Below are 14,511 nucleotides of genomic sequence, written 5' to 3'. Positions count from 1 at the left end.
TTTATAAAACAAAAACGGAAAGATATTTGTTTTGTGTTATCGCTGTACAAATATCTTGGATGTTGGGAAGAGGTTCAATATGTAATGTTATGTGTACATAAATTTGATATGATTTTACCACATTTTAGTAAGTAGATTGTTTCCGCAAACTATGATAATACTGCAACCGAGAAAAGATCACAACAGCTGTGCCAGTGACATCACTTTCATGTGTTCTACAGCAGACAATCCATCCCAATGGCCAAGATGAGAGATAGCCGAGATTTGAGCAATTTTATTCTTTAGATGCTGCACTCAATAGAAACCTCACCACCAAAGTAGTTTTAAAGAAGAACATGGTTTCCTCTATAAGATCATCAGTACTTCTGCAACACGTTGAGTGGTGAAGCCAAGGGCCCAAGAATGGTCCTCAAGTCTTCTGTAATCTGAAGCCATAGCCCTTAGAATACAATGTAATTAGAATAGCCCTCAAAATAAAGTGAAACAAAACCCCAATATTTTTTTTGACCCTTCCAAAATATGTTCCCCCAGAAAGGTATCATTAAAATACAACTTGTCCCACAAAAAACAAACCCGTATACAGTTAAGCTGATGGAAAAGTATAAAAGATTATGGCTGTCTGAATGCAGGGATGGAAAAAAGATCTAACATTTTAAGATATTACATATTCCAATAAAACTGAATAGATTAATAAAAATTGAAGACCTTACCTATAGTCTGTAGCTGCACATTTACAGAAATAGTATGGTTCTTGACATTTAACCAAAAATGGCATTGATAGAGTCCTCCGTCAGTAATGGCAGCTTGGTGTATCATTAAAGTGATATTTTGAAGGTCTGAACAGTTCACAAAACTGCGATTAATAAAATCAAATCCGTATATTAGCAGTCTTCTTCCATTCAGTGGATGCTCACAATATGCAACTAAGTCCATCTTCCCATTTGCAAATTTTTGCACAGTCACTTTTTTCACATCTCCCATTAAGGTGTATAGGAAGTTTAATGACATCCTAGAGTTTTCTCTAAAGGCCTGATGAGATATTGGCTCAGTAAGTCCAAAGTCATCTACAAGGAAATACCAGAATGAAAGTAAATAAATGTATAAAAGCATAAATCATTAAATCACTTTATTTTGGATGGAACACACAAAACCTTACAGGAACTATATTTCTCCAGCTAGGATTCACTTTTTAAACTAAGTTTTATACTTCTTCTGGTGGTGATATGGGTCATCTAGAAGTTCACCAAATCTTGTTTGCTTAATAACAATGAAAGACATTAGCAGCTTCATCTCGTCCACAATTCTGAAGTTTACCCTTTTTTTTTAGTAATTCTAGTTTCTTCTCTGATGCATTAAAACCATCCGAAGTATGTCAGACGTTTTGGAGCTTTAGCAATTACTGTTCTGAATTAAATAGAAAAGATCAAATATAATGACCAGATAATGGTACACAGAGAAAGCTAAACATCGTTTACAATGGTACATTTTTTTTCCCAAAGTTACTGGAAATTTTTTTCTATCTTGCAATTATTTCAAACAAACTTTTAAAGAGTCATTGATAAGGTTAGAAAACCAGCACTGAAAAAGAATCCTTAACATAGTAACATAGTTTGTAAAGCCGAATAAAGACTTGCGTCCATCAAGTTCGACCTGTTAGTTCTGTAATTGCTAAAGCTGATCCAGAGGAGGGCAAAAACCCCAAATGATTTGGCCAATCTTCACCTGAGGAAAAATTCCCTCCCGACTCTGAAACCAGCAGTCAGAATAAATCCCTGTATCAACCTACTATTTTATTTTATTTTTAAGTATACGCTGAAATCTGCCTGGTATCTAGAAATGCATCCAGTCCCCACTTGAACTGGTGTAGTGAATCCAACATTACCGTCTCCTCACTCAGTTAATTCCATATTCTCACTGCTCTTACTGTAAAGAACCCCTTCCTATGCTGGTGCTGAAACCTTTTCTCTTCCAGTCTTAGTGAGTGCCCTCTTGTTACCGTAATATCCCTCCTTTTGAACAAATCCCGGGCAAGATCTCTATACTGTCCCCTAACATATTTGTACACATTTATTATGTCCCCCCTCAACCTTCTCTTTTCCAGGCTGAATAGTCCTAGTTTTGCCAACCTCTCTGGGTATTGCAGTCCCTCCATTCCCTTTATTAATTTTGTTGCCCTCCTTTGTACCTTTTCAAGCTCATTTATATCCTTTCTATATATTGGGGCCCATAACTGAGCACAGTATTCCAAGTGTGGTCTGACCAGTGCTTTGTACAGTGGAAGAACAATGTTCTCATCCTTTGCAGCTATACCTCTTCTGATACATCCCATTACCCTGTTTGCCCTTACAGCAGCGGCCTGACTTTGGGCACTCCAATTTAGTTTGCTATCAATCAAGATGCCCAAGTCCTTCTCCATCTCTGAATTCCCCAATGATTTCCCATTCAGTGAGTACTGGTGACTTCCATTTTTCCTTCCCATATGTATGACCTTACATTTCTCCTCATTAAACCTCATTTGCCATTTAATGCTCCACCTACCCAGCTTATCCAAGTCCCTCTGTAGGTCTGCTCTGTCCTCTTTTGTATTAATTGTTTTACATAACTTTGTGTCATCTGCAAATATTGATATTTTACTATTTATCCCATTGACTATGTCGTTAATAAAGATATTAAATAACATTGGGCCTAATACAGACCCCTGTGGTACCCCACTAGTGACGCTTACCCAATCTGAGTATATTCCATTTATAACCACCCTCTGCCTTCTATCCTTTAGCCAGTTAGCTACCCACTTGCAGACATTTTCCCCCAGCCCCATCATTCTCATTTTGTATACCAACCTATTATGTGGCACGCTATCGAACGCTTTTGAGAAGTCGAGATACACGACATCCACTGGTTCCCCCTGATCTACTCGAGAGCTAACCTCCTCGTAGAAGTCAATCAGGTTTGTTTGGCAGGAGCGATTCCTCATGAATCCATGTTGGTTCGGGATTAAAAGATTATTAGCATCAAGATGCTCCGTAATTGCCTCTTTAATGAAGCTTTCAAAAATTTTGCCCACAACGGACGTCAGACTCACCGGCCGATAGTTTCCGGCGTCACTTTTCGCTCCCTTTTTGAATATTGGCACTACATTCGCCTGTCGTCAATCAAGTGGCACAGACCCAGTCTCAACAGAGTCCTTAAATATAAGATATAATGGTCTGTCTATCACATTACTTAGTTCCCTTAGTACCCGTGGGTGTATGCCATCAGGTCCTGGTGATTTGTTTATTTTAATGTTACTGAGGCGTTTCTGTACCCCAGCTTGGGTTAGATTTGTCATACTTAGTGGAGGATTAAGTTTGTCACTTCTCATTTCTCCTGTTAGTTCGATTTCCTTTGTGAAAGTTGTCAAAAAAAAATTATTTAATAGATTAGCTTTATCCTCATCTTTCTCTATGATTTTGCCTTCCTCACTTTTTATCGGTCCAATATTATCCGATTTAATCCTTTTACTATTTATATACGTAAAGAACAGTTTGGGATTTGATCTACTTTCCCTAGCAATACGTCTCTCTGTTTCCTCCTTCGCTATTTTTATTTGTTTTTTACAGGTTCTCGTTTTTTCCTTGTAACACATTAGTGCCTCCTTACTGTTTTCCTGTTTTAATCTCTTGAATGCCTCTTTTTTGCTATTTAACGCCCCTTTTACATTCTTGTTCAACCATATTGGTTTCCTCTTATTTCTGGCCCTTTTATTCCCATACGGTATATATCTCTCGCACTGAGTATTCAGAATTCTTTTGAAGGTTTCCCATTTACTATTCGTATTCCTTTGATTAAGAACTTTGTCCCAGTCAATAAGTTGAAGGCTTTCTTTCAGCTGATCAAACTTCGCCCTCCTAAAGTTTAATGTTTTTGTTGTTCCCTTATTGATAACCCTACTGAAGGGCATTTTGAAGTCGATAATATTATGGTCGCTATTACCTAGGTGCCCCCCTATCTGTACCTCAGTTATTCTATCAGGCCTATTAGTCAATATTAAGTCCAACACGGCCTTCCCTCTCGTTGGTTCCTGCACTAGTTGGGAGAGATAATTATCCTTAATATTTGTCAAGAACCTTTTTCCTTTCTGAGATCTACAGGTTTCTGTTTCCCAGTCAATATCCGGGTAGTTGAAATCCCCCATTACAATCACTTCATTATGTTTTGCTACTTTGTCTATTTGTCCTAAAAGCAGATTCTCATTCTCCTCTGTTATATTTGGTGGCTTATAGCAGACCCCCAGTAATATTTTATTATTATTTTTAGTTCCCTCTATCTCTACCCACATGGACTCGACCCCCTCTTCTCCCTCTCCTATATCTTCCCTTAGTCTGGGTTTTAGACATGACTTTACATATAAGCAGACTCCTCCGCCTTTCCCCTGTTTCCGGTCCCTTCTAAATAAACTATAATCTAATAAATTTACCGCCCAGTCGTAGCTATCGTCTAGCCAAGTCTCTGTTATACCTACGATGTCATACCTCTCCTCCGATATAAGCGCCTGCAGCTCATCCGCCTTATTGGTCAGGCTTCTTGCGTTGGTCAGCATGCAAGATAAAACTTTGGGGTTATTTAGCATCCTATTCTTCTCTAACGATCTAACTGTACTATCCCCACCCCCCTCTCCACCCTCATTATATTCACTTCTCCCCTTCCCCCTTGCTTGTCTCACATCCCACCTATTTCCTTGGTTTCCCCCCCGTCTCTAGTTTAAAAACTCCTCCAACCTATTAGCCATCTTCTTCCCCAGCACCGCTGCACCCACCCCATTGAGGTGCAGCCCGTCCCTACGGTAGAGCCTGTAGCCGACCACGAAGTCGGCCCAGTTCTCCATGAACCCAAACCCTTCTGCCTTGCACCAACTCTTTAGCCACTTATTCACCTCCCTAACTTCCCGTTGGCGCTCCTGTGTGGCTCGCGGGATTGGTAGTATTTCTGAGAAAACTACCTTGGAGGTCCTTGCTCTAAGCTTCCTACCTAGGTCCCTGAAATCATTTTTAAGGACCCGCCATCTACCACTCACTTTGTCATTGGTGCCGATGTGGACCATGACCGCTGGGTCTTCGCCAGCCCCACCCAGTAACCTGTCAACCCGATCCGCGATGTGCCGGACTCGAGCGCCAGGGAGGCAGCACACCGTTCGGCAATCCCGGTCTTTGTGACAGATTTCCCTGTCTGTCCCCCTAATAATAGAGTCACCCACTACCAGAACCTGTCTTGCCTGCCCTACACTTCCCCCCTCCCCCTCATTACTGGAGCATACACTCCCCCGGCGGTCAGAGGATCTGTCGTGCTCCAATAATGCCGGTTCTGAACCAGCCTTCCTATACTTCTTCCCTCTATCCCTCCTAACTGTTATCCAGCTCCCTGCCTGTTCAGCCTGCACTTCCCCTCTATGCTCCACCCCCAGTATTGACCCATTGAGTGTCTGCTCGGTGAGCAGCAAACTCCGTTCCATGTTGTCGATGCTCCTCAGTACCGCTATCTGAGCACTTAGATCCAGAATTTGGGCTTCCAAGTGCACGATATGCTCACATCTCTCGCAGCAGTATGGATCCTCGAGCGGTTGCTCACGGAATGCATACATTGCGCATGTATCCTTGATTCAAAACTAGTGTTAACTACACATGAGTTTTACCTGCACCTGAAAAAAAATACTATAGAAACCCCTGAGCCAGGAGTAAGTAGTAAATGCTAATTGCAGAGCATAATAGAATATGTGATTGTTTCATGTGGACTGGATATTAAAGGGGAGTCCACTTTTAGGAATGTGGGCCCCAAACTGTGTAAAATGCCTAAAATAACAAACTCAGTAGTTACTCGCCCTCTCTGGGTCCAGTGCAAGGTCCTCGTTGCTGCTCTGGCTCGGTGCTTTGGCTGAAGTGTTCAACAGCACGCATCACTGCTGTAGCCAGTCACTGAGCTCGGTGGGTAGTGCATTGAGCTCAGCAGCTATGCCAAGGATGAGGTACTCTTCACTGAGCTTCCTGCATGAGTACTGAGTCCATTGGTGGTCTAGAGCATTGATGCATGCTGTTGATGTAACATCACTGCTGCATCCATAGCACTGGGACCTGAACATCAGTAGGGAGCCTGCGCTGGACCCAGGGTAGGTGAATACCTGTTGAGTTTATTATTTCTGATATTTTACACAGTTTGGAGCCCAGCATCCTGAAAGTGAACAACACCTTTAAAGTATCTCCATACTTATTGAGAGTAGTGTGACCGCATTGGAGTCGATAGGGAAAACCCACTGAAAAACCAATAGAATTGCAGTACATAAGGCTTGTCATGGCTTAACCCCAAGGCCAGTTTCACATGAGAGTAATATGGACCCATTATATGACTTCATTTCTGTGCACATGATACGGCCCCAGGTCTTGGCCAGACTGCGGGTCCATCTAGAGATTGGTCTATGATGCCAAAAGTTAAGGTAATTAAACCCAACAGGATTTTTAGGCCTTAACCCATTACTTACCAAATTAGCAATTTTCATTTTTTGTTTTTTTTTACCTAATTGGACCTAATTAGAAAATATTAGTTGCTAGAAGCAAAAATTTAGGCGTCCCAAAAAAAGGACATTGGTAGATAATGGGTTAACAAGTGCATTGTAATGCACCCATATTATGTTCATCTGAAATTGGCTTTAGAGACTCCCTCAAGTTTGACCTCCCAGACTGTTCAATCTTTCCACATTGTAGCCTCATAGCTTATGTTTGTTCGTTATTTCACAAAATTTTAGCTACGGGTGATTGTTCTTAGGTATTGTACATCAGCTCCTATTCACTTCAATATAAGCTCATCTGCAAAACCGGAGAACAGCCACTAAATAGTGTACAAAGTGTATAGTAAAAATACCATAATGTATTGACTCTGTACATTAATGTTCTTGGCATACATCTGACTGCAATGGGAGCTGCAAATATCTGATGGGTGGCAGTGCCAGATGTTGGACCCCCAAATTCTGAAACTGATAACCTATCCTAAGTAGAGATGAGCGTTGTTCGACACGAACTGTTCGCCAATCTCAAATTCGAGCTGTTTTGGGCGGTGTTCGAGCCGTTCGGCGAACACGAACGATTTGAGAAAAATTCGGCTGTTCGAGGTTATGCTCGATAACTGTTCGTGCACCAAAATCATAACTGGATTTTTTCTCAGTAATGATGAAAATTAATGTTAAAACACAGTTTGAGTGTACAGCGGGGTGGAGGGAGGGGCAGGGGATGGATCTCTGCAGGAATAATGAAGATCTCCATTTTTTTTTCTCTTTCCCGCATTTACAGTGGGGAGGTGCAATCTGTCAGCCTATCAGCAGCGCACACACGGAGCGAAGTGCTTTTTTTCACACAAGCAAGGTCATGTGTCATTGGCAGTGTATGTCACATGTCCTTGCCCTATAAGACCAAGCCATTTTCCCCGTCGCCACCATTTTCTCACTGCTGCAGCTGCGTGTTAGACGGCACCGCTGTTGCTGTGTGCGCTATACCTTGTAAATTTCAAGCCAATTTTCGCACAAATCTACAGATAGCTTGGGAGTAGGGAATAGTTGTGATTTCAGTCCTTTTAAGGACTAGGTTACAGCATTTCCTACGACTTTTATCAGGCAGGTCTGTGCTCTTAAATAGATAGATTGTGGGAGTAAAGACTAATTGTAATTGCAGTCCTTTTCAGGACTAGGTTACATCAGTTCCTATCAGTTTTTGCCAGGCAAGTCTGTGCCAGTGCTGTGCAAGTTGTTTTCACAGCATTTGGCTGAATCTAGCAAAGCTAATCCTTTTTGGCCTATTGCAGAGTGTGTTAGTCAGTCGAGTAGCCTATCTGTGTTGCAAGATATACCACCTGTGTATAGAATACCAATTTTTTTACTGCACCTAGTGAAGTAAAATCTTTTGGGCATAGCATCGTTCTATTAGTCCATCTATACTGACCTCCATCAGGTTGCAAATTGAATATAATTTTTTTCTGCATCTAGCTCTGAAAAAATATTTGGGCTTCTAGCAGTGTATGGGACTTGTTCTATTAATCCATCTATACAGACCTCCATCAGGTTGCAAACTGAATATAATTTTTTTCTGCATCTACCTCTGAAAAAATATTTGGGCTTCTAGCTGTGTGTGGGACTTGTTCTATTAATCCATCTATACAGACCTCCATCAGGTTGCAAACTGAATATAATTTTTTTCTGCATCTACCTCTGAAAAAATATTTGGGCTTCTAGCTGTGTGTGGGACTTGTTCTATTAGTCCATCTATACTGACCTCCATCAGATTGCAAACTGAATATAATTTTTTTCTGCATCTAGCTCTGAAAAAATATTTGGCCTTCTAGCTGTGTGTGGGACTTGTTCTATTAGTCCATCTATACTGACCTCCATCAGGTTGCAAATTAAAAATAATTTATATCTGCATCTAGCTCTGAAAAAATGTTTGGTCTTCTAGCAGTGTGTGGGACTTTCTCTATTAGTCCATCTATACTGACCTCCATCAGGTTGCAAATTAAAAATAATTTTTTGTCTGCATCTAGCTCTGAAAAAATATTTGGCCTTCTAGCAGTGTGTGGGACTTTCTCTATTAGTCCATCTATACTGATCTCCATCAGGTTGCAAATTCAAAATAATTTTTGTCTACATCTAGCTCTGAAAAAATATTTGGCCTTCTAGCAGTGTGTGGGACTTTCTCTATTAGTCCATCTATACTGACCTCCATCAGGTTGAAAATTAAAAATAATTGTTATCTGCATCTACCTCTGAAAAAATATTTGGCCTTCTAGCTGTGTGTGGGACTTGTTCTATTAGTCCATCTATACTGACCTCCATCAGGTTGCAAATTTAAAATAATTTTTTGTCTGCATCTAGCTCTGAAAAAATATTTGGCCTTCTAGCAGTGTGTGGGACTTTCTCTATTAGTCCATCTATACTGACCTCCATCAGGTTGCAAATTAAAAATAATTTTTTGTCTGCATCTAGCTCTGAAAAAATATTTGGCCTTCTAGCAGTGTGTGGGACTTTCTCTATTAGTCTATCTATACTGACCTCCATCAGGTTGCAAACTGAATATATTTTTTTTCTGCATCTACCTCTGAAAAAATATTGGGCTTCTAGCTGTGTGTGGGACTTGTTCTATTAATCCATCTATACAGACCTCCATCAGGTTGCAAACTGAATATAATTTTTTTCTGCATCTACCTCTGAAAAAATATTTGGGCTTCTAGCTGTGTGTGGGACTTGTTCTATTAATCCATCTATACAGACCTCCATCAGGTTGCAAACTGAATATAATTTTTTTCTGCATCTACCTCTGAAAAAATATTTGGGCTTCTAGCTGTGTGTGGGACTTGTTCTATTAGTCCATCTATACTGACCTCCATCAGGTTGCAAACTGAATATAATTTTTTTCTGCATCTAGCTCTGAAAAAATATTTGGCCTTCTAGCAGTGTGTGGGACTTTCTCTATTAGTCCATCTATACTGACCTCCATCAGGTTGCAAATTAAAAATAATTTTTATCTGCATCTAGCTCTGAAAAAATATTTGGCCTTCTAGCAGTGTGTGGGACTTGTTCTATTATTCCATCTATACTGACCTCCATCAGGCTGCAAATTAAAAATAATTTTTATCTGCATCTACCTCTGAAAAAATATTTGGCCTTCTAGCTGTGTGTGGGACTTGTTCTATTAGTCCATCTATACTGACCTCCATCAGGTTGCAAACTGAATATAATTTTTTTCTGCATCTAGCTCTGAAAAAATATTTGGCCTTCTAGCAGTGTGTGGGACTTTCTCTATTAGTCCATCTATACTGACCTCCATCAGGTTGCAAATTAAAAATAATTTATATCTGCATCTAGCTCTGAAAAAATATTTGGCCTTCTAGCAATGTGTGGGACTTTCTCTATTAGTCCATCTATACTGACCTCCATCAGGTTGCAAATTAAAAATAATTTTTTGTCTGCATCTAGCTCTGAAAAAATATTTGGCCTTCTAGCAGTGTGTGGGACTTTCTCTATTAGTCCATCTATACTGACCTCCATCAGGTTGCAAACTGAATATATTTTTTTTCTGCATCTACCTCTGAAAAAATATTGGGCTTCTAGCTGTGTGTGGGACTTGTTCTATTAATCCATCTATACTGACCTCCATCAGGTTGCAAACTGAATATAATTTTTTTCTGCATCTAGCTCTGAAAAAATATTTGGCCTTCTAGCAGTGTGTGGGACTTTCTCTATTAGTCCATCTATACTGACCTCCATCAGGTTGCAAATTAAAAATAGTTTTTTGTCTGCATCTAGCTCTGAAAAAATATTAGGCCTTCTAGCAGTGTGTGGGACATTCTCTATTAGTCCATCTATACTGACCTCCATCAGGTTGCAAACTGAATATATTTTTTTTCTGCATCTACCTCTGAAAGAATATTGGGCTTCTAGCTGTGCGTGGGACTTCTTCTATTAATCTATCTATACAGACCTCCATCAGGTTGCAAACTGAATATAATTTTTTTCTGCATCTACCTCTGAAAAAATATTTGGGCTTCTATCTGTGTGTGGGACTTGTTCTATTAATCCATCTATACAGACCTCCATCAGGTTGCAAACTGAATATAATTTTTTTCTGCATCTACCTCTGAAAAAATATTTGGGCTTCTAGCTGTGTGTGGGACTTGTTCTATTAGTCCATCTATACTGACCTCCATCAGGTTGCAAACAGAATATAATTTTTATCTGCATCTAGCTCTGAAAAAATATTTGGGCTTCTAGCAGTGTGTGGGACTTGTTCTATTAGTCCATCCATACTGACCTCCATCAGGTTGCAAATTGAATATAATTTTTTTCTGCATCTAACCCAGCCAATAGTTTTGGCCTAATACCACAGTTTGGCCACTCAGCTCTGCTCGGTTCCCATCCATTGTTTTTTTGTGCAAACAACTCCAGAGTTGTGAATTAGTTAACCACCAAAATAAGTGGAAAAAGGCCTGCTGCTGGTGGAAAGGGGAATAGGCATGTTGGGAAGGGGAAAAAAGGTTGTGTCCGTGGGGTAGGTGTTAAAGCAACAGTAACATCTGCAGAAGAAAGACCATCTTCCAGCCAAACTAAAATGTCTACTTCTTTTAGCGGACAATGTGATAAGATCCCTTTCTTACGGCCATGCCAATCGCTGCAAATTCCAGATGAGGCACAAAAACAGCAGGTGCTTCAACGGATATCAAGTGCTCCTTTAAGTGGGCTCTCCTCCACATCAACTTCAACATCACAAATACTCCAGTCCTCAAAGGTGTCACCCCAATCGCACTTGCTTCCTCACAGCTCCCAAATCTCCAGCTGCCCGTCTGAGTATGAGGTAGAACAGATGGTTGAGTCTGCAGAGCTGTTTACTCATACTATAGCCTGGGAATCAGAGGTCGACTCCAGCGCTTCTGTGAATCCAGACGAGGAAATGATCTGCACTGATGCCCAGAATCTTTATGAGTCGGATCCAGGACCAGACGCAGAAGGTTCTGACCATAATGTAGACCCTCATTCCCAAACTGTAACTCCTGTTGGTGGAGACAATGAGGAAGACGATGATGAGACTCAAATACCTGATTGGAGCGACAACTTTAGTTTTTTGTTAGGGCAGGAACAGGTTGGCTCTGAGGACGACGGGTGTGATAACTCACAGGGTGATGATGATGAGGTTGGAGATCCCACTTACTGTCAACCCACAGTCAGCCAAGAGATGAGGTCAGCAGAGGAGGTGGAGGAAGATGCTAGTGACGACGAGGTCAGGTTGCGCCTTCCTGGACAGAGACGTAGTACTGGAAGCACGTCAACAACTGCATCCTCAAACACAACTCTGCCTCTCACCACAAGTCGTGGTGGCTCTTCAGGTCGCATGGGTGCTAAGCCTTGCATAGCCTGGGCATTTTTTCAGATCGATAAAGATGACCCAACTCGTGTTTAGAAATGAGCGTTGTTCTACTCGAACTGTTCGCCAATCTCAAATTCGAGCTGTTTTGGGCGGTGTTCGAGCCGGTCGGCGAACACGAACAATTTGAGAAAAATTCGGCTGTTCGAGGTTATGTTCGATAACTGTTCGTGCACCAAAATCATAACTGGATTTTTTCTCAGCAATGATGAAAATTAATGTTAATACGCAGTTTGAGTGTACAGCGGGGCGGGGGGAGGGGCAGGGGATGGATCTCTGCAGGAACAATGAAGATCTCCATTTTTTTTTCTCTTTCCCGCATTTGCAGTGGGGAGGTGCAATCTGTCAGCCTATCAGCAGCGCACACACGGAGCGAAGTGCTTTTTTTCACACAAGCAAGGGCATGTGTGATTGGCAGTGTATGTCACATGTCCTTGCCCTATAAGACCAAGCCATTTTCCCCGTCGCCACCATTTTCTCACTGCTGCAGCTGCGTGTTAGACGGCACCGCTGTTGCTGTGTGTGCTATACCTTGTTAATTTCAAGCCAATTTTCGCACAAATATACAGATAGCTTGGGAGTAGGGAATAGTTGTGATTGTAGTCCTTTTAAGGACTAGGTTACAGCATTTCCTACGACTTTTATCAGGGAGGTCTGTGCTCTTAAATAGATAGGTTGTGGGAGTAAAGACTAATTGTAATTGGAGTCCTTTTCAGGACTAGGTTACATGAGTTCCTATCAGTTTTTGCCAGGCAGGTCTGTGCCAGTGCTGTGCAAGTTTTTTTCACAGCATTTGGCTGAATCTAGCAAAGCTAATCCTTTTTGGCCTATTGCAGAGTGTGTTAGTCAGTGGAGTAGCCTATCTGTGTTGCAAGATATAACACCTGTGTATAGAATACCAATTTTTTTACTGCACCTAGTGAAGTAAAATCTTTTGGGCATAGCATCATTCTATTAGTCCATCTATACTGACCTCCATCAGGTTGCAAACTGAATATAATTTTTTTCTGCATCTAGCTCTGAAAAAATATTTGGGCTTCTAGCGGTGTGTGGGACTTGGTCTATTAGTCCATCTATACTGACCTCCATCAGGTTGCAAATTAAAAATAATTTTTTTCTGCATCTAGCTCTGAAAAAATATTTGGGCTTCTAGCGGTGTGTGGGACTTGGTCTATTAGTCCATCTATACTGACCTCCATCAGGTTGCAAATTAAAAATAATTTTTTTCTGCATCTAGCTCTGAAAAAATATTTGGGCTTCTAGCAGTGTGTGGGACTTGGTCTATTAGTCCATCTATACTGACCTACATCAGGTTGCAAATTAAAAATATTTTTTTTCTGCATCTAGCTCTGAAAAAATATTTGGGCTTCTAGCGGTGTGTGGGACTTGGTCTATTAGTCCATCTATACTGACCTCCATCAGGTTGCAAATTAAAAATAATTTTTTTCTGCATCTAGCTCTGAAAAAATATTTGGGCTTCTAGCAGTGTGTGGGACTTGGTCTATTAGTCCATCTATACTGACCTCCATCAGGTTGCAAATTAAAAATAATTTTTTTCTGCATCTAGCTCTGAAAAAATATTTGGGCTTCTAGCAGTGTGTGGGACTTGGACTATTAGTCCATCTATACTGACCTCCATCAGGTTGCAAATTAAAAATAATTTTTTTCTGCATCTAGCTCTGAAAAAATATTTGGGCTTCTAGCGGTGTGTGGGACTTGGTCTATTAGTCCATCTATACTGACCTCCATCAGGTTGCAAATTAAAAATAATTTTTTTCTGCATCTAGCTCTGAAAAAATATTTGGGCTTCTAGCAGTGTGTGGGACTTGGTCTATTAGTCCATCTATACTGACCTACATCAGGTTGCAAATTAAAAATAATTTTTTTCTGCATCTAGCTCTGAAAAAATATTTGGGCTTCTAGCGGTGTGTGGGACTTGGTCTATTAGTCCATCTATACTGACCTCCATCAGGTTGCAAATTAAAAATATTTTTTTTCTGCATCTAGCTCTGAAAAAATATTTGGGCTTCTAGCAGTGTGTGGGACTTGGTCTATTAGTCCATCTATACTGACCTCCATCAGGTTGCAAATTAAAAATAATTTTTTTCTGCATCTAGCTCTGAAAAAATATTTGGGCTTCTAGCAGTGTGTGGGACTTGGTCTATTAGTCCATCTATACTGACCTCCATCAGGTTGCAAATTAAAAATAATTTTTTTCTGCATCTAGCTCTGAAAAAATATTTGGGCTTCTAGCAGTGTGTGGGACTTGGTCTATTAGTCCATCTATACTGACCTCCATCAGGTTGCAAATTAAAAATAATTTTTTTCTGCATCTAGCTCTGAAAAAATATTTGGGCTTCGAGCAGTGTGTGGGACTTGGTCTATTAGTCCATCTATACTGACCTCCATCAGGTTGCAAATTGAATAAAAAAAATTTCTGCATCTAGCTCTGAAAAAATATTTGGGCTTCTAGCGGTGTGTGGGACTTGGTCTATTAGTCCATCTATACTGACCTCCATCAGGTTGCAAATTAAAAATAATTTTTTTCTTCATTTAGCTCTGAAAAAATATTTGGGCTTCTAGC

The 14,511-nt window shown here is 40.5% G+C and overlaps 1 protein-coding gene across 1 annotated transcript in view; it reads right to left on the bottom strand.

Annotated features, from left to right (window-relative positions):
* Positions 1-14,511, bottom strand: part of CD226 (CD226 molecule) — a 253,249-nt gene that overhangs the window by 205,310 nt on the left and 33,428 nt on the right. The window contains exon 3 of the mRNA XM_073676701.1: positions 711-1,064. Within this exon, the coding sequence (XP_073532802.1) occupies positions 711-1,064 (354 nt within the window). The remainder of the gene's footprint in view (positions 1-710; positions 1,065-14,511) is intronic.

Source organism: Phyllobates terribilis, unplaced genomic scaffold (assembly GCF_046119375.1).
Source record: "Phyllobates terribilis strain yellow unplaced genomic scaffold, ASM4611937v1 Scaffold_4__5_contigs__length_816908805, whole genome shotgun sequence".
NCBI classification, from domain to species: domain Eukaryota; kingdom Metazoa; phylum Chordata; class Amphibia; order Anura; family Dendrobatidae; genus Phyllobates; species Phyllobates terribilis.
This window is presented reverse-complemented; position numbering and strand designations above follow the sequence as displayed.